The 20,511-nt window shown below is 42.5% G+C and overlaps 1 protein-coding gene across 2 annotated transcripts in view; it reads right to left on the reverse strand.

Annotated features, from left to right (window-relative positions):
- Nucleotides 1-296: 296 nt before the first annotated feature.
- Nucleotides 297-20,511, reverse strand: part of LOC126284379 (vanin-like protein 3) — a 163,434-nt gene continuing 143,219 nt past the window's right edge. For both annotated transcript variants that reach the window (XM_049983263.1, XM_049983262.1), the window contains exons 7-9: nt 14,563-14,753; nt 9,247-9,591; nt 297-4,276 (exon numbers count right to left, since the gene is read on the reverse strand). In XM_049983263.1, the coding sequence (XP_049839220.1) occupies nt 3,944-4,276; nt 9,247-9,591; nt 14,563-14,753 (869 nt within the window). In that variant the 3' untranslated portion in view covers nt 297-3,943. The remainder of the gene's footprint in view (nt 4,277-9,246; nt 9,592-14,562; nt 14,754-20,511) is intronic.

The raw sequence follows: 20,511 nt of genomic DNA on the forward strand, positions 1-20,511 counted from the left end.
AAAAAGACCAATTGCAGCAGAAATTTATAGAAAAAAAAAACATTTTTGTAATAATGTGAAATTATGACAAACCACAGCCTTGTTCTTCTCTCACATGTCATGGTCAAGCAATGGGACAAACACCCTTTTTATGGTTTTGCAACATCTTGTCCATAGCCACCTTGGTGCTATACTATGGGCATTATAGCTTGTTCATCTGACGTCAACAAATTGAACAACTGCAATGTAAAGCCATGATGGACACACACACACACACACACACACACACACACACACATGTGTATATAAACACAAAATTTTCAAACAGTTTTCTATGCCTTTTATTTGAACAAACAACTGTCATACAACAATAGTTGGTTACAGTTACAGAGAAGAAGCTCAACAAAATACTGATTAACAACTTAAAGAAGTATGTTACAAGTCTTTTGCAAGGCAAAAGTAATGCATTTTCTTAGGTGTCTTTATGGCTTATCTACTTGTTTAGAGTACAGTAGTTTTGACTACTAATGGAAATGCAAAATGTAATAGTACCACAGTGAAATGGTTTTCTCTGAGAGTATTTTTAGGTAGGCCATTGAATAAAAGATGACTACTGTCTGTCAGATCATCTTGCATATGGTCTACTGTTACACAGACAGATGTCACTTTAGATTCTTCTTCATCAAATATTAATTGAAAATTGGCTGTTGTTGCATTGTACTTTCTATTTAGAATCTGCTTTGTGTTAACAAATTTCATAAATAAGTTCTTAATTTTCTTGATTCAGTCACTAAAAAGAAAAAAAAGTTTTGATTCTGTACTCTCAGTTATTAAAATGTATCAACTACACAATCATTGGGAACTGATCTCCTCTCCCTGTAAAAGTTGGCTAATTTATGTGGTGACATTAGAAACATTTTGGTTCTAGCCATATAATGTTACCATAATTAGGTTTTTTGTGATTCAGATATTTGTTATGGTCCTCAGGGCTTTGTGTAGCATCAGTGAGGCTTGATGAGCCTTGACACCAAATTGGCTACAAAAGTCCAGTATGACAGACAGTACTGTGATGAATCATTTTGCATATAGTTCATATATAAAAAAGTTAGATTTTGCTTGACTTCTCAAACATGTAGTTAAATAATAATCAAGTGATGATTTTGCTGTGCACTATGCTATGATGTTTTATTTCAATGCAGAAACTTTCATTTCAAGAAAAACTGTCGTAGTAAAGTTATTGATCATGTGTAAATGAATAAAAAGTGTTGTTGATAAATCCACATGTTATTAATGAACAGTTGATTGGCTTTCTGTATATTCTCAAACGTACTGAAATTTCATGTAGAAATCCATTTCTTGTTTGTATGCACAGATATAGCACAAGCTTTGTTTTTCAAAAAAGTAATATGAAACTTATTTTTATGGATACTTTTATCATTTTTGATCACCTGATTACTACAATTTCCTCTTGATGTTTAAAGATTTTTAGTCACTGTTGTAAGATGAAACTTCTAGAATTACAACACAGAAATGGTGTTACTCAGTTTTAGCAAATCACAAATTCTTATTAACACTCTGGCACATTACATATGTAACAGCATTCCTGATGCTATAAGCAAGTATGTCAGAAAAAATAATTAGGAACAATGATATGAGAATGAGTGAGAAATGGATGAGATAAATTGAAATATTTCATTGATAGATATAAAGAATGAATAAATATCATTTGTGAAGACAATGAATATGACATATTTAGAGTATGATGGTCATCAAGGTAAAGATGATTTAATTGGGTGATAATAACATATGTATTTAGGCAGTTAAAGAGATGCTATTAGAGTTCAAGGATGAGGGGTAGAAGGTGAAACATAAAAATTTTGATTGTTAGAGCTCCATATCTTCTTTTGGAAGGATATGGAGATACAACTATTTCCTCTGCAATGTGCAGTATTTTTGAAACAAAGGAAGGGCTTTGGTTGTTTTCAAGCAGTACCCCATATTTATTGGTTGATTTAGTTTGAATATGTAGAAAGACACCAGTGAAGAATGGTCATTCATTGTCTTATTAAAATCTCTGTCACTTTCCTTGCTGGTAGAACACAATACGTAATTCTAAATAGATTATCAATGTAGGATCTGCTTCAGAAACACCTGCAGATTTGTGAATGAATCTGTAACTTTTCTTGAATAATTATAATCCCATACCATTTAGTTATGAATGAAGAGCAGAACTGCTTGCATACACAATACAAAAATAAAACAGTCAGTACATGAGTCAAGTATCTTATCATGCCATTTCAAAATGATACAACAAGAGGAACCAAATGGGATGTTGTAGTTTGGAAAAATAATGTTAGATTACAATTGACTGGAGGATTTGGAAGTAAATGCATGTTTACAAAAGACCTTGTTTACAAGACAACTGTGCTCCCATCCCTACATTTTTGTATTACATTTCTTCTTAGCCAGAATGAATGAAAGGTCACCTACAACACATTCCTGCACAGTCTGTAATGACTTTGATGTTGGTGGGATGTTAAATCCTAAACTTTCTTCCTTCTTTCACATTCTTACAAACAGTTCTCATGTATTGCTCGTTTTGGGTAGGATTTAACATTCAGTTAAAATGAGGAAAGAGACTAAGAAGCTCAAATAAGAGCTACATAATTTCCCGGCATGGTAATCGTTTAGGATGAGATTTTGATTTAGAGTATTTGATTAGAATACAGTCCATATCATTACTTGTTTACTTTGTTTTGATTTGGATTAATCATCATCTGGCATCTGTTTCTCTTATTATTTCAGCCAACACTACAATGGGTGGCAAATTGGACTGTACTTGACGCAAGGTTTACTGGAGTAATCACTTGCCAGTGGCTCATGATGACCAACCTGAGTTGGAACTGGTAACAGGAAATACTTTAGTGATTATGACCATATAATAATAGTATCTATTACTGTTATTTACTGTTGTTTCTACTAAACAGTGTATCTACAGTTATTGTTTCACAGATGTGTCGCACAACTCTGATTCTGATTCGGACAAAGTTCAGGTGGTGAAACTACAAGAAAGACAGTTAGACAGGCTAACCTTGGAAGTTTGTCACTGTCTCATCACTGAATATTCTGAGAACATGATCACTGTCACCCAACCAATGCCCTCACATTCAGAGATAAGGCCCTAGGTCACAATGGATATAATCAGGGAAGTGGGGCCATATAAGAGAGGAATACAAGAAAATGGTTTTGCGCTGTATCTGCAGACGGGGCAGTGAGAGTGGCAAATTATAGTTGTTTGTGGAATTCTCCACAACCTATAGTATGATGAAAACAACAGTTTAAATGTGAACAGTATCCACATCTTGAGATTCGGAGGTAGATGAAGAATGTAGTGGGTTGCGTCTCAAGTTGTGAAGTCACTATTGCTGCATCTCATTCAGTTCAAGAACAAATACGCCTGTGTGGTGTAACAATGAACAGTTATACTTTTCTGGGCTCATCAAAAAGTTTTCCAGCTAACATGAAGTCTGCAGATGTGATCAGTCATGAACAATCAGCTGAAGGAAATATTCAAATTATAGCCAAGTAGTGTACTTAGTTTTATGGTCACATGTTAGAAGAATATTTGACAATACTTTTGAGTATGGAAGGTTGTGCAAGAGCAGTGCATTCATGGAAGCTGAAGTTTTATTTGAATCTTGTTGATATGATTTTCTTATTGTAATTTAATAACAGCTTTCGACATAGGAGATAGTAAACTAATAGTGATCTCTGAATCCATAATTGACAGGGAGAGGAGTAATTACTAATTAAATGAGCAAACAAGAGAGCTCACAAAGTGTGGGCAAACATGTGGCATCCACAGATGAAATTCTTGAATGTGTTCAGGACTAAGTGGACATTCACCAATGGTTGAGGCTGCAGAACAACTGTGAAAGAGCCAGATGTTTCAAGGTGGCCTCCTTCATGCAGCTGTGGCAGATGCTCCCAGTGGCTGGTCACCATCTAGTGTGGTGTCTCGGGCCCACAATGCCAGCACCAGCAGGTCTGTTACTGGAGACTCGATCTGGACAGAGGCACCATGCCAGTCAGCATTGTAGCGCAGCTTATCTGCGGCCACTGGCAGCAGCTCACCCGTGAGGCTGATGGGCAGATGGAATGTTGTTGAGGCTGTCAAGTTGGCTGCCACGATAGCTCGATGCAGTGTGGCTGTCGCTGCTGACAGTGATGTGTTCCACAAGCCACACATCTCACCCCCTGCATCAGTCTCACCCCCACAAGCCATGATTCCACATACCTGAAAACAGAGTCACATTTAATATAGCCTCTGCACAGAAATTCATTCATGTTCTGAGTACTGGGCAAACCCATCCTTCTGTTCTGAGGGCTGGGCTCTCTCAGTTTGCTATCGCCCACTAACCTGTGCACTTCATCCATTGTGAATAAGACACCATAGGAATGGAGTCACATGCGTGATGACTACCCTGCATTTTTTCTCAAACAATGTTAAATAAACTATTCAGCAAAACAATTTGATTCTTTCACTTTCTGTATCATTATTCATCAGCTTAATGGTGAACTCCCATCTTTCCCTTAATGGTCATAATTAATGTGATACTTTGAACTTAAGTAACCCTGCCCCCCTCTCCAAATTAGAATTTGTTTACAATGTAAAACATAAGTTACTATGAGTTTACTTTTGGTAGATGTTAGGTCATACATTGCTGCATACAAAACACAACCAATATTTTGAAGTTTTCTTTAAACTTGGGAGGAGATCATTGTCTATTCCAGTATTGAGAAAATGGTTTGTATGCAATGCACTCACTTCCATTTGTACATACATATAATAGAGTGAATGTGAAATCTTCACAACATCTCGTGTCTCATAAATGATTCAAGATGTCTAAATGAGTTTTTAGCAAATGTTAGCACACAAAAGGGAGACTATTTTGCCATGTGGTTAACATGCAAAACTTTCTTCCATAGTACAGTATATGAGTCACTAAAATAATGTAATTATTTTAAGGGCCATAGATAGCTGGAAAATGAAAATCAGTATGGGTATGCAACAACATAATTGAAGAAATTATACATTTATTGGTGTACTGAATGTGAGCTTTTAATAAGCTATTGACCTGACTTGTCCTAGGTTATTTGTTTAATAATAATCTGTTACATTATTCTGCCACAATTGCAACTGCATTAACATGTTAGTGAATTGAAATGGTGTAAACACTGCAATATCAGCTAATTTTAACATGGCAGCAAGATTAATTTAGATAGTACTCAAAACCCATTGTTGTAATGTGGTACATGTACATATACATCTCTAGTCTGCAAAGCACCATGGCAGAGGGTATGTCTCATTGTAGCAGTTGTTAGGGTCTCTCCATGTATGGAGCATCAGAAGAATGATTGTTTAAATGTCTCTGTGTGTGTGGTAATTATTGTAATCTTGTCCCCATGATCCTTGTGTGAGCAATATGTAGGAGGTTTTAGTATATTCCTAGAGTCATCATTTAAAACCAGTTCTTGAAACTTGGTTTGTAGGCTTTCTTGGCATAGTTTATGTCTATCTTCAAGAGTATGGCAATTCAGTTTCTTCAGCACCTCTATAGCACACTCCCATGCTGCAATGGAAACAAATATGGGCTACCGAAAGCAGTTATGTTACAAATGTGGAAAAATCAAGACATTTCAAAAGGAACTATCATCAATCAGGAATGAGAAGGAGCTCATGGACATGTGGCAAACATTTTCAAGAAGGCTGTCATGGCAGTTGGCAACATGGGCAAACCAAACAGCATAGCAGCAGTAAAAACAAATTTTCATGCGCTTGAGGTACAAATCACAATGGCATATAATAATGTTGAGTTACAATGTAAAGGTTAACTGGTTGTTAGACAGTGGTTGCATTGAGCATGTTGTTAATAATGATGATTATCCTTCTGAGTGCATATATTTAAAAGATGCTGTGAATGTAAAAATTGTGGATGGTAAAGTTCTACAAGCTAGAAAAATAGGAAATATAATTAGTTTTTTTTCAGTTTATAATGACATGCTTTGAGTTGAAATGAAAAATGTCTTTTATGTCAAAGACAAAGACAGAAATTCAAATAGCAATGCTGAAGTGGCTGAAAAACATAAAACTGCACCTGTAGGCTATCTGTCAAAAGTATCTGATTAGGACAGTAACTTACTTGTGATTTCTTTGGAAGAAGATAGGCTGTGCAAAATGAAAAGGAGAATTTATAAAAAAAGAGATTAATGTAAATAGTATGAATAATAGTGATAGTATGTCAGTAAAGGAGAAATGGCACTGTAAACTTGTACATGTAAATTTTAATGATTCAAATAAGCTGTGTAAACACGAGTTAGCAGATGGATTACCAAAATTTTAGAATTAACTTTTATGAAGTATAAAGTTTGAAGTGAAGATGAAATGCACAATTTACCTTTCGAAAACAACAGAAGCAAGCCAAAAGAAACATTATAGATTACTGATACTGATTTGAAGAGGCATCACTCAACTCAAGGTTTGCATAAGGTAAAATACTTTCCACTTTTATTGATATTTGTAGTAAAGCAGCTAGAGTCTACATTATCAAATCAAAAAATCAAATTTATGACTGTTTTGTGGAATATGAAAAACTAACTGGATAAATTGTTAAGATATTAAGATCTGACAACAGCAAGGAATATTTAAATCCTGATGTTTATCAATGTAAAAGATAGAATTAAATGCAAGCCCTCCTTATGTAAATGAATAAAGTAACAGAACGGGATCACAGACAATGTAGAGTGCTATCATAGTAACAGCTACTAATTCCCAATGTATATGCAAGCTTATAAATAATAATGAACACACATTGTAATGATATTAATTGACTGAATTAATGAAACTGAGGTTCCTGGATCTAAGCTAGTTCTGCAAGGTTCGCAGGAGAGCTTCTGTAAAGTTTGGAAGGTAGGAGATGAGGTACTGGCAGAAGTAAAGCTGTGAGGACAGGGCGTGAGTCATCCTTGGGTAGCTCAGTTGGTAGAGCACTTGCCCACAAAAGGCAAAGGTCACGAGTTCGAGTCTCGGTCCGGCACACAGTTTTAATCTGTCAGGAAGTTTCATATCAGTGCACACTCTGCTGTAGGGTGAAAATTTCATTCTTTTATGAATTTATTTGTAAAAGTATAGATAGTGGAAATTAAAGTGTCTTGTGATGCCCCTCCTGCTGCAGGCCGGCCCTTTGATGTGCTGCCCCTCCAGTTTCACAATAAGCTCCAAGACAGACTGTTCCGCATTTGGTTGCATGCCATCACATCCCACCAGTTCTCATCACCCCATGACGCCGATATGATCCTATATGCATTCTTTACGAGTGGATGCCTAATTGAACGTCCTGCATGGTTTGTAACTCCCAAGTAGTTCTCCTCGGTCTTGTTAATTTAAACCTTGGTGATCGCTGTGGAGCACCATTTTTCATTTAGCGTTGGTGTTGACAGTTAATGGTTTGTTTTGAACATTTCTGGAATGCCGACCATGTCCACCTTGTGAAATGTAATGCATATATCCCACAAAGGTTGATCTCTGCCCCTCCTGGGCGCTCGTTTTCGGTCGAACTTTTGATGCTTGTGGTAAATCATTACCAGGTAATATTTTTCTTGTCATAATTGTTACCACAACACTTTCAAATGAACCCTTCAAACGGAGTGATTTCGGACGGTTTTGTCGTTATTTTGATTGTAACTTTCGTCCCAGAACCAGAAAGTGTATGTGTAGGTATATTTATCTGAGGCAGTTAAATAAAGTGCCCGAAGTCACCCCATGGGTTGGGGTGATTACGGACACGTGTTTTTTTTAAATCTCTGTCCGAAGTTAAAGTATATAGAGGGCGAATTCGGACAGTTACCGCTTTTTTAATAATTCTACATGCTTTTTATTTGATTTTGTTTGACATTTTAAGGGAGCCCTTTGTTACGAATAAGTGATATGGAATGATATAATGAATTTTATATATTACAGATAAGTTTTTATTTTGCAAGAATTTAAATAAATAGTCTCTTTGTTCACTTCCGCACGAGCTCATTTAATACTTTCGCTTAAACTAATGTAAAGATCTTCTGACTGTCGTTTGAAGAATAAATGCACCCACTCTTCTCCTGCAAGACATTACGAAAGTTCTTCTCTTTTCGGATGGATTTATCAAGGTAGCCTTTAACTAAATATCTAATATCCAATTTAATGAAGGGAATTCCCCAATGTGCAGCCCTCAAGACACCTTGCTTCAAAATTTCTTCTCCTTCTTTATTAAGCACTGGCTGTCCTCCCATTTTTTTTGTTTTTTGTTTTTGAGGATGTGCTTCCTGCACTTTATTTTATAGGGTTGATTTAGGTATACCATAGAAATAACATGCTTTTCTGTACGATAATTTACTACTCTGAATATCACGAACAGCTTTATCTAAAAGTTCCGGGTCATAATTACACCGTACTGTAGCACCTCTCCTGCTGTTGGCATTGTCCGAAATCACTCCACACTGTACTACAAAAACCGTCGTTATTTTATAACCTTGCACGAGAAACTCGACAAACTTGTACAGAGATCGTCTCAATGCTGTTAGCTACTGAGCGCGTCGACAATTGCGGTTGCAATGACTTCCCGCTCGGTGCAACGGTACAAAAGTTACCACTTTACGACAATGCATGGATTTTTAACACGGAGACTGTTCGTCAGTTACCCACCTAGGCAAACAACTGACGCAAAATAAAAGTTGTGGAAAGCGATAAATGCAAACTTGCGCTTTGACGCACGGACGTTAAAATAAGCAACTCTTTGTTTTTGTGCAGTGGCAAAGATCAAATAAGCCATACTGTCCGAATTCGCCCCGGTGTCCAAAATCACTTCGTCTGACGGAACCGTACTAAAGATTGAAATAGTGACCGCGCATTCACGCGGTTCTTTCAAAATGTTCAAATGTGTGTGTGAAATCTTATGGAACCTAACTGCTAAGGTCATAAGTCCCTAAGCTTACACACTGCTTAACCTAAATTATCCTGAGGACAAACACACACACCCATGCCCGAGGGAGGACTCGAACCTCCGCCGGGACCAGCCGCACAGTCCATGACTGCGGCACCGTAGACCGCTCGGCTAATCCCACACGGCAGGGGGTTCTTTGTAAATCACATCGCTGAGAGTGCGGGTTGCAGGTCGCAACAGTAGAAGTGTGGGGGAGCGGGCCAGGTTGGCGGGCAGCGCGCACGCTCACCTTGATGCCGGCGGTCTTGACTCCGCCGAAGTTGCGCACGCCGCTGAAGATGCCGGCCATGTAGCGGTAGGGGAGGAGGGAGCTAGGGGGCGGCGTCGACAGGTCGATCTCGGCGTCGACGTCGCAGCAGAAGGTGGCGGCGCCCACGGACGCGTCGCCCGCGTGGCAGATGCGCACCGCGTGCTTGGCGCCGGGCAGCAGTTCGACGGCGTGGTAGGGCGCCAGGTAGTCCTGGTACAGCAGCAGGTCGCCCGCCTCGCTCGTCTTCACGTGGATGTGCGACGCACGCACCGGCAGAGGCGCCGGCGGAGCAGCCGTCGGTCGCGTCTCCAGCGGCGGGGCGCGCTGCAACCGCAACGAGTGTGCTCACACACTGCCGGAAACTGAGAGGTCACTCTAAAAATGTCGCCTACAAAAACAAACACCTTATTTCCCATGTACAGGCAGTTTTGGACACACACATAGGCTCACTGGACAAAATGTTGGTGGCCCTCTTAGAACAGTCCACTGGTCATTTTGGAGAGTCGTCTGACCGTCAGTCACTGACGTTAAATGCACAACTGGCCATTAAAATTGCTACACCACGAAGATGACGTGCTACAGACGCGAAATTTAACTGACAAGAAGATGATTAGCTATTCAGAGCATTCACACAAAGTCGGCAACACCTACAACGTCCTGACATGAGGTAAGTTTCCAACCGACTTCTCATACACAAACAGCAGCTGACCAGCGTTGTTTGGTGAAACGTTGTTGTGATGCCTCGTGTAAGAAGGAGAAATGCGCGCCATCACGTTTCCGACTTTGATAAAGGTCGGATTGTAGCCTATCGCGATTGCGGTTTATCGTATCGCGACGTTGCTGCTCGCGTTGGTCGAGATCCAATGACTGTTAGCAGAATATGGAATCGGTGGGTACAGGAGGTAATACGGAACGCCGTGCTTGATTCCAACGGCCTCGTATATACTAGCAGTCGAAATGTCAGCATAGCTGTAACGGACCTTCCAACCACGTCTCGATCCCTGAGTCAACAGATGGGGACGTTTGCAAATTCAACAACCATCTGCACGATCAGTTCAAATGGCTCTGACCACTATGGGACTTACCATCTGCGGTCATCAGTCCCCTAGAACTTAGAACTACTTAAACCTAACTAACCTAAGGACATCACACACATGCATGCCCGAGGCAGGATTCTAACCTGCGAACATAGCGGTCGCGCGGTTCTAGACTGAACCGCCTAGAACCGCTCGGCCGCGCCAACCGGCTATACGAACAGTTCGACGACGTTTACAGCAGCATGGACTGTCAGCTGGGAGACCATGGCTGCGGTTACCCTTGACGCTGCATCACAGACAGGAGCGCCTGTGATGGTGTACTCAACGACGAACCTGGGTGCACGAATGGCATAACGACTTTTTTTCGGATGAATCCAGGTTTTGTTTACAGCATTATGATGGTCGCATCCGTGTTTGGCGACATCGCGGTGAACGCACATTGGAAGCGTGTATTCGTCATAGCTATACTGGCGTATCACCAGGCGTGATGGTATGGGGTGCCATTGGTTACACGTCTCGGTCACCTCTTGTTCGCATTGACGGCACTTTGAACAGTGGACGTTATATTTGAGATGTGTTACGACCTGTGGCTCTACCCTTCATTCGATCCCTGCGAAGCCCTACATTTCAGCAGCATAATGCACAACCGCATGTTGCAGGTCCTCAAGGGGTCTTTCTGGATACAGAAAATGTTCGACCGCTGCCGTGGCCAGCACATTCTCCAGATATCTCACCTACTGAAAACGTCTGGTTAATGGTGGCCGAGCAACTGGCTCGTTACAATACGCCAGTCACTACTCTTGATGAACAGAGGTATCGTGTTGAAGCTGCATGGGCAGCTAGTACCTGTACACGCCACCCAAGCTCTGTTTGACTCAATGCCCAGGCGTATCAAGGCCGTTATTACGGCCAGAGGTGGTTGCTCTGGGTACTGATTTCTCAGGATCTGTGCACCCAAATTGCGTGGAAATGTAATCACATGTCAGTTCTAGTATAATATATTTGTCCAATGAATACCGGTTTACCATCTGCATATCTTCTTGGTGTAGAACTTCCATTGCGCTGCAGGGTACTACTACATGGCAAGCGACAGTGAGCTTAGTATCCCACCGTTGTGCGGCGCATCTGCAGACACGCTCCGGTCTGTAATCTCACTGACTGGAGTAAAAATGTTTTTATTCATGAATCCCGCTCGGAAATGAGTCCCGATGACCAGCGAGCACGTGTCTAGAGACGCACCATACACTGGTGGGATACCAACGTCAGTGTCGCCCGCCATAACCTGCCAGGAGCGATGGTGTTGGGTGCCATTTATTTTCATAGCAGAACCCCTTTGGTTGTCATCTGCGGCAGTCTTACAGCACAGCGGAACGTCGACAATATTATACTCCTTTTTCCGTTGCCTTTCATGACAAGCGACCCTGGGCTTACATTTCAGCAAGATAATGCCCGCTCCCACACTGTGAGAGTTTCTGTTGTTGTCTTCGTGCTTGCCACAACCCACCTTGGCCAACACAGTTGCCGGATCTCTCCCCAGTTGAGAACGTCTGCAGCATTATCTGCAGGGTCCTCCAAGCAGCTCGGAACTGTAACGATCTAACGCGCAGTTGGACAGAATTTGGCACGATGCCCCTCAGGAGGACATCCAGCACCTCTATCAATGCCAAGCCCAGTAACTGCTTGTAGAAGGGCCAGAGGTGCACCGACGCGATATCTACTTTGTCAGTGCGTGCGAAGCTCTTTTTCTTGAATAAATCATCCAGTTTTTTTCTGAAATTGTAATTATTTGTGTGCCTGTACTGTAAGTATGCAATGTCAAGAACGAAGTACTCTGCTTTAAAATGGTGTAGGACTGGGATGCCGTTTTCGCCCCTGCTACTATATCTACTGATCGCTGAAGATATAACAGTAATAAAAGAGAGTTTCGAGGGTGTGATTAAAATGTGATACGAGAGACATTCTGAAAGTAAGTTTCGTCATTGTTTTTCACAACACAAACTGTTGTGAAATGGTTATTAGTAGTGGGAGTACGGGCACGCTCTGCTGTAGCCCATCTTCCATTCACGCAACACCACTGACGCGCACGGTTCGACTGGTGCCGTCAGAGGATCATTTGCAAGTTGGAATGGCGCCCTGCGGTCTTCAGCGATGAAAGCAGATTATGCCTGCATGCGAGTGATGGTCGTCCATGCGTACGATGTAGACCTGGTGAGCGCTGTCTCGTAGAGTTGATTCGTCCAAGACCTACTGACCCCACCCAAGGCCTTATGGTCTGGGATGTGATGAGATACAACTCTCGTTCACCTTTGAGGTTTCTGGAGAGGTCTCTAACCAGCGCTCGGTACGTGCAGAATGTTGTTAGACCTGTCCTTTTCTGTTCTTGAAGCAGGAAGGCGATGTGTTGTTCCAACACGATAATGCTCGCCCACACACTGCTCGTGAAAACGTACTCCGCAAGATCTGCAGCAGCACAATCTCCAGACTTGTCTCCAATCTAGCATGTGGGATGTGACGGGACGAGAAGTGATTCATACGACCTGTCGACCAACAACTCTTACAGAACTACGTGAATGGGTCGAGCAGGCGTCCCAGGACAGTATTCGCCATTTATATGGTTGTTCGGATGGTAGAGTGACAGCCTGCATTGCTATCTGTGAAGGCTACGCCACGTACTAATATGGGTGTTTCAGCTTGGATCTACATCTACATTTATACTCCGCTAGCCACCTAGCGGTGTGTGGCGGAGGGCACTATTCGCGCCAAAGTCATATTCCCCCCCCCCTCCCCCCATTGCTCGACTCACGGATCGCGCAAGGGAAAAACGACTGTCTGAACGCCTCAGTACGAGCTCTAATTTCCCTTGTTTTTGACTAGTGATCATTTCGCGATTTGAAAGTTGGTGTAATAATAAATGCTATATATCCTTGGCGAAGATCGGATTTTGGTATTTAGTGAGCCGCCCCTTCCGTTTAGCGCGCCGTCTATGTGCAAGTTTGTCCCACTTCAAACTTTCTATCAGAATTGTAACGCTCTCGCGATGGCTAAATGTACCAGTCACGAAACTTGCCGCTCTTCTTTGGACCTTCTCAATCTCTTGAATCAGACCCAACTGATAAGGGTCCCATACAGACGAACAATACTCTAAGACTGTACGAACTAAAGTATTGTAAGCAATTTCCTTTGTTGAAGGATTGCATCGCTTCAGGATTCTACCAATAAACCGCAATCTAAAGTTAGCCTTACCCATTACTTGTGTAATCTGATCGTTCCATTTGAGATCATTTCGTATAGTCACACACAAATGCTTACCAGATGTTACCGCTTCCTTAAAGACTGGGGATTTATTTTGTATCCGAACATTAGTAGGGGTTTCCGCTTTGTGAATACCTGGTACCTCGGAACAACTTGAGCTATTGGTCTGTAAATACGGGGCGAGACAAAAGTCCTTGGACACTTTCATAAGTTGGAAGGTTAAAGGGAAAATTGAAATGTGATGATGGGAACATAGGTGTGATGTGGGGCTGCAATTTTTTGAATGAATGTCATTCATGATCGCCATGTTGAAATCCGCCATTTTGGAGTCAAGTCATTTTTTTTAATGGGTAGGGTGGTGTATGACACATCAAATAATACTCCCTTGGGCTCTGGAATTTAGTGGTGTAATTTGTTTTTGTCTATCTTGTACAGTTTAGAGGTTATTAATGTTCAAAGTTGGGAAATTACCTTCATACCGTTGTAGATCAGCTGGAACAAAGAGAGATATGAGTCAGTATCAAGGTAACTCTGAACATTAACAACTTCTAAACTGTACAAGATAGACAAAAACAAATTACACCACTCAATTCTAGAGCTCAAGGGGGTGTTATCTGATGTGCCACACACCCCTTCCCATTAAAAAAAAAAAAAGACTTGAATCTAAAATGGCGGATTTCAAGATGGCGGCTATGAATGACATTCATTCAAAAACTTGCGGCCCGACGTCAAACCTATGTTTCCATCATCACATTTCTATTTTCCCTTCCAACTTACGAAGGTATCCAAGGACTTTTGACTCGCCCTGTATAATCATTTCATGTACTCCATATGCTCTGTTGCAACAATTAACTGGAAACCTGTAAAACGGAGTACTAATTTTTTTCCGGCAACGGGGTACACATACGTACATCCTCACACAAGCACAATTCAGATAGATGTGGCCACGGTTTCTGGTGGCAGAGGCGTGTGTTAGTAGGGAGGAGCGGGCGAGCAGGCGACTCACGGTGATGGGGACGGGCGCGATGAGCAGCTGTCCGGCGCCCACGTTGTCCGCGGTGGGCAGCGCCGCGACGAGCGGCCGCCCGCCCGCCTGGTAGACGCCGCTGCCCGCGTTGCCGGCGCGCGGCCGGTGCAGCCCCGACGCCAGCACCGAGACGCGTCGCGCCGCAGACCACCCGGCCTGCACCGACGTCGCTGCAACAACGGACGCACAACATTAGCCAAAGCTTGGGAGGGGCACCATAGGTGTAAGAATTCAACAGAGTGTTCGGGAATTCCCATTACAAGCTTCTACGAGCTGCAGAGGGGAGTGGCTGTATAATACACTACTGGCCATTAAAATTGCTACACCACCAAGATCACGTGCTACAGATGCGAAATTTAAACGACAGGAAGAAGATGCTGTGATATGCAAATGATTAGCTTTTCATAGCAAGGTTGGAGCCGGTGGCGACGCCTACAACGTGCTGACACGAGGAAAGTTTCCAACCGATTTCTCATACACAAACAGCAGTTGACCGGCGTTGCCTGGTGAAACGTTGTTGTGACGTCTCGTGTAAGGAGGAGAAATGCCTACCATGACGTTTCCCGCTTTCATTAAGGTCGGATTTTAGCCTATCGCGATTGCGGTTTATCGTATTGTGACATTGCTGCTCGCGTTGGTCGAGATCCAATGACTGTTAGCAGAATATGGAATCTGTGGATTCAGGAGGATAATACGGAACGCCGTGCTGGATATCAATGTCCTCGTATCACTAGCAGTCGAGATGACAGGCATCTTACCCGTAAGGCTGTAACGCATCGTGCAGCCACGTCTCGATTCCTGAGTCAACAGATGGGTACGTTTGCAAGACAACAACCATCTGCACGAACAGTTCGACGACGTTTGCAGCAGCATGGACTCTCAGCTCGGAGACCATGGCTGCAGTTACCCTTGACACTGCATCACAGACAGGAGCGCCTGCGATGGTGTACCTGAGTGCACGAATGGCAAAACGTCATTTTTTCGGATGAATCCAGGTTGCGTTTACAGCATCATGATGGTCGCATCCGTGTTTGGCGACATCACGGGGAACGCACATTGGAAGCGTGTATTCGTCATCGCCATACTGGCGTTTCACCAGGCGTGATGGTATAGGGTGCCATTAGTTACACGTGTCGGTCACCTCTTGTTCGCAATGGCGGCACTTTGAACAGTCGACGCTATATTTCAGACGTGTTACAACCCGTGGCTCTATCCTTCATTCGATCCCTGCGAAACCCTTTCTGGATACAGAAAATGTTCGACTGCTGCCCTGGCCATCTAACCAATTGGGAACGTCTGGTCAATGTTTGCCGAGCAACTGGCGCGTCCCAATACGCCAGTCACTGCTCTTCGTGAACTGTGGTATCGTGTTGAAGCTGCATGGGCAGCTGTGCCTGTACACGCCATCCAAGCTCTGTTTGACTCAATGCCCAGGCGTATCAAGGCCGTTGTTACGGCCATAGGTGGTTGTTCTGGGTACTGCTTTCTCAGGACGTATGCACCCAAATTGCGTGAAAATGTAATCACATGCCAGTTCTAGTATAATATATTTGTCCAATGAGTACCCGTTTATCATCTGCGTTTCTTCTTAGTGTAGCAATTTTAATGCCCAGTAGTGTATTTTGAACAGGAACTCGTATCCGCAAATACACCGTTTCTGTGCTACAGCCATCTGGAAACATGTTTGCTAGGTAGGTATGCAACAGGGTAGTCACGGTCGGGATGGTTACGTCTGATCAGCTGATTCACGTTTATTCCACCTCTCTGACCTGGTTTGTGCCTCATTCTCGTGGCTACGAGTGTCAAAGCAACATTGAAGAGTACTCGTTTGTAGAATACATCCTTCTGAATGGCGATGATCATGGTAACGGAAGAGCTGTTAGTCGCCTTTTCGAGATCATTCCCCTCAATCTCGGACTCAATCGCATACACTTTTCGCCATCTTCAGGCGCCAAGCATAGCCTGCCATCCACAAACGTTTTGATGTGTAATGAGCAGAACTGTATTCAGCGGGTCAAAATTGGCAGGATTCCGTTCCTTCTGTGGCAATAACAAGCCCAGCGTGGTCAGACGTCTTCTGTTTAGTTTTACTGTAGCGGTTTTGTTTCTGTCATTCGACTTTAGGTTTCCTATCTACGCAACTCGAATAGTTTTTGGGTGAACGCTTTGGGAAGGAAACTACCAAAAATTTTCGGGAGAACATAGAACGAAAATCAGTTTCGTCAGTCAGTATTCAGAAAAATTATGAAATATTTATGCAGTCTTTTCATGTCAGACACTGTTCTTTTTAGTTATTCGAAACGTATAACAAAAGGAAAGGTGCATTAACGAGGAGAAATGCGTCATATCACTGAATCAAATATGCATTTAAGGAAACGCGTGTGGAAGGACTGTGTTATTCACGAAAGCAGTCTAAACCCGTCTGTTTAAGACAACTGTTGCGTGCACACGATTGAAAGTAAGAACAAGAAGCAATCGCAAACAGTAGTGTGCTAATGTTTTGCGCAAATAACAAGGCGGCGCCAGATTCTGGCTGCGCGGGATTTGCCGAGCGGTCTAGGGCGCTGCAGTCATGGACTGTGCGACTGGTCCCGGCGCAGGTTCGAGTCCTCCCTCGGGCATGCGTGTGTGTGTTTGTCCTTAGGACAATTTAGGTTGAGTAGTGTGTACGCTTAGGGACTGATGACCTTAGCAGTTAAGTCCCATATGATTTCACACACATTTTTTGCGCCAGATTCAGAGCTAAAGTATAACGTAAGTATGTAGCGCTATCGCCCCTGCGCTGCAGTCATTTAGCATCTCTGTTTCTCACAGCAACGCATTAAACAAAAGCTAGAATCTTAGGCGACATTACCTAAAAATTTATAATTGGAAGGTATCAAGAATTATTATGCCCCTTAAGCTGAGGTGACAGAAGCCATGGGATACCGTGTAACATCGCGTCTGAACTCCTTTTTCCCGGCGTAGTGCAGCAACTCGACGTGGCATAGACCCAACGAGTCGTTGGACGTTTCCTGGAGGAGTGTTGGCAATGGAGTCATTATAGCCATCCATAATTGCGAAGGTGTTGCCGGTGCAGGATTTTGTACACGTACTGGCCTCTTTATCACGTTCCATAAATGGCCGATGGGATTCATATCGGGCGATTTGGGTGGCTAAATCATTCGCTCGAACTGTCCAGAATATTCTTCGAACCAGTCGCGAGCAATTATGGCCCGTTGACATGGCGCATTGTCATCCATAAAAATTCGTGAATAACCATTTCCAATCAATGATTGGTTTAGTTGGACAAGAGGACCCTGTTCATTCCATGTAAACACAACCGACACCACAATGGAGCAACAACCAGCTTGCACAGCGCCTTGTTGACAACTTGGGTCCATGGCTTCGTGAGGTCTGCACCGCACTCGACGATTACTATTAGCTCTTACCAACCGAAATCGGGACTAATGTGACCAGGTCACGGTTTTCCAGTTGTCTAGGGTTCAACCGATATGGTCACGAGCCGAGGAGAGGCGGTGCAGGCGATGTGCTGTTAGCAAAGACACTCGCGCCGGTCATCTGCTGCCATAGTCCATTAACGCCAAATTTCGCCGCACCGTCCTAAAAGATACTTTCGTAGTACGCCCCACATTGGCTTCTGCGGTTGTTTCACGCACTGTTGCCCGTCTGTAAGCACTGACAACTCTAAGAAACGACGGTCCTCTCGGTCGGCCACTGCGTTGTCAGTGGTGAGAGGTAATGCATGAAATTTGGTATTCTCGGCACAGTCTTGACACTGTGCATTACGGAATATTGAATTCCCTAACGATTTACGAAATGGAATGTCCCATGCTTGTAGCTCCAACTACCATTCCGAATTCAAAGTCTGTTAATTCCCATCGTGCTGCCATAATCGCTTCAGAAACCTTTTTATATGGACTACCTTAGTACAAATGACTGCTTCGCCAATGCAGAGCCCTTTTATACGTTTTGTATGCGATATTACCGCCATCTGTACATGCGCATTCGCTATTATTCCATGACTCTTGTCATCTCCTTGTTTACTTTAAAGATTTTCAGAACTGGAACCAGTACGAATCATCTATGTGCGGAAACTAAGTGCCATGCTGACCCATTCAATAAAGGCAGGAACATCATCATCATTATTATATTATTACAGGACTATTCAGTGCAAAGATTAACTAATAATAACATCTTGTTGTATTCCTGGTATCCTCCGCCAAGCCTCTTGTCTATGCTGCGATATTCCATTACTCCATTCATGTGGCCTGTCCAAGAACGTCGTCGTCTTCCGCGCTTACATCTGCCGGATGGTTTACATTCATAAACCTTCTTTGGCCAACGATGATCTGGCGTTCTCATCATATGTCCGCACTATTTTAATGATTTTCTTTCAATTCTATCTATCACTGTATAATTTGCCTTCATTCTAGCTCTTACTTCATCACTAGTTTTCCTTTCGATTCTTGACATTCTGGCACTCCTACGCAAATAATCCATTTCCACAGCTATTAGTCTTCTTTTGAGATTCGTATTTAAGAACCATAGTTCTGATCCATAGCACAGCACTTATTCAACCATTATCTACCTACTCTTTTCTTATTGCTGTAAGAAATATTCTTATCCCACCAGAAAGAATTCATACACCCTAACACTTTTCTGCTTTGCTGTATTCTATATCTATCTTCTGTATGGCCCGGTCCACTTTTATCAATACGTGCCGCGAGATATTTAAATTTCTCTACCTGTCTCATAACTGCCTTGTCAATTATGCGTACTTCAAATTTAGCACCACTATTCACTACCAGATACTCTGTTTTTGTTAGACTCATATGTAGTCCCCATCTGTTGTATTCCTGATATAATCGTCGTATGATGAACTCAAAGTCATTATCATATTGTGCTATAATAGCTCGATTGTCAGCAAAACTTAATGAAAATACCTGTACACCGCTGACAGTGATTCCCATTCCTCTGTAACTGTTCTTCCAATTTCGGATAGACATTTGTACATGTTGTTGTTGTTGTGGTCTTCAGTCCTGAGAGTGGTTTGATGCAGCTCTCCATGTTACTCTATCCTGTGCAAGCTTCTACATCTCCCAGAACCCACTGCAACCCACATCCTTCTGAATCTGCCTAGTGTAGTCATCTCTTAGTCTCCCTCTACGATTTTTACCCTCTACGCTGCCCTCCAATACTAAATTGGTGATCCCTTGATGCCTCAGAACATGTCCTACCAACCGATCCCTTCTTCTGGTCAAGTTGAGCCACAAACTTCTCTTCTCTCCAATCCTATTCAATACTTCATCATTAGTTATGCGATCTACCCATCTAATCTTCAGCATTCTTCTGTAGCACCACTTTTCGAAAGCTTCTATTCTCTTCTTGTCCAAACTATTTATCGTCCATGTTTCACTTCCATACATGGCTACACTCCATACAAATACTTTCAGAAACGACTTCCTGACACTTAAATCTATAGTCGATGTTAACAAATTTCTCTTCTTCAGAAAGTCTTTCCTTACCATTGCCAGTCTACATTTTATATCCTCTCTACTTTGACCATCATCAGTTATTTTCCTCCCCAAATAGCAAAACTCCTTTACTACTTTAAGTGTCTCATTTCCTAATCTAATTCCCTCAGCATCACCAGACATAATTCGACTACATTCCATTATCCTCGTTTTGCTCTTGTTGATGTTCATCTTATATCCTCCTTACCAGACACTATCCATTCCGTTCAACTGCTCTTCCAAGTCCTTTGCTGTCTCTGACAGAATTACGATGTCATCGGTGAACCTCAAAGTTTTTATTTCTTCTCCATGGATTTTAATACCTACTCCGAATTTTTCTTTTGTTTCCTTTACTGCTTGCTCAATATACAGATTGAATAACATCGAGGAGAGACTACAACCCTATCTCACT

This window comes from Schistocerca gregaria, chromosome 8 (assembly GCF_023897955.1).
Source record: "Schistocerca gregaria isolate iqSchGreg1 chromosome 8, iqSchGreg1.2, whole genome shotgun sequence".
NCBI lineage: Eukaryota > Metazoa > Arthropoda > Insecta > Orthoptera > Acrididae > Schistocerca > Schistocerca gregaria.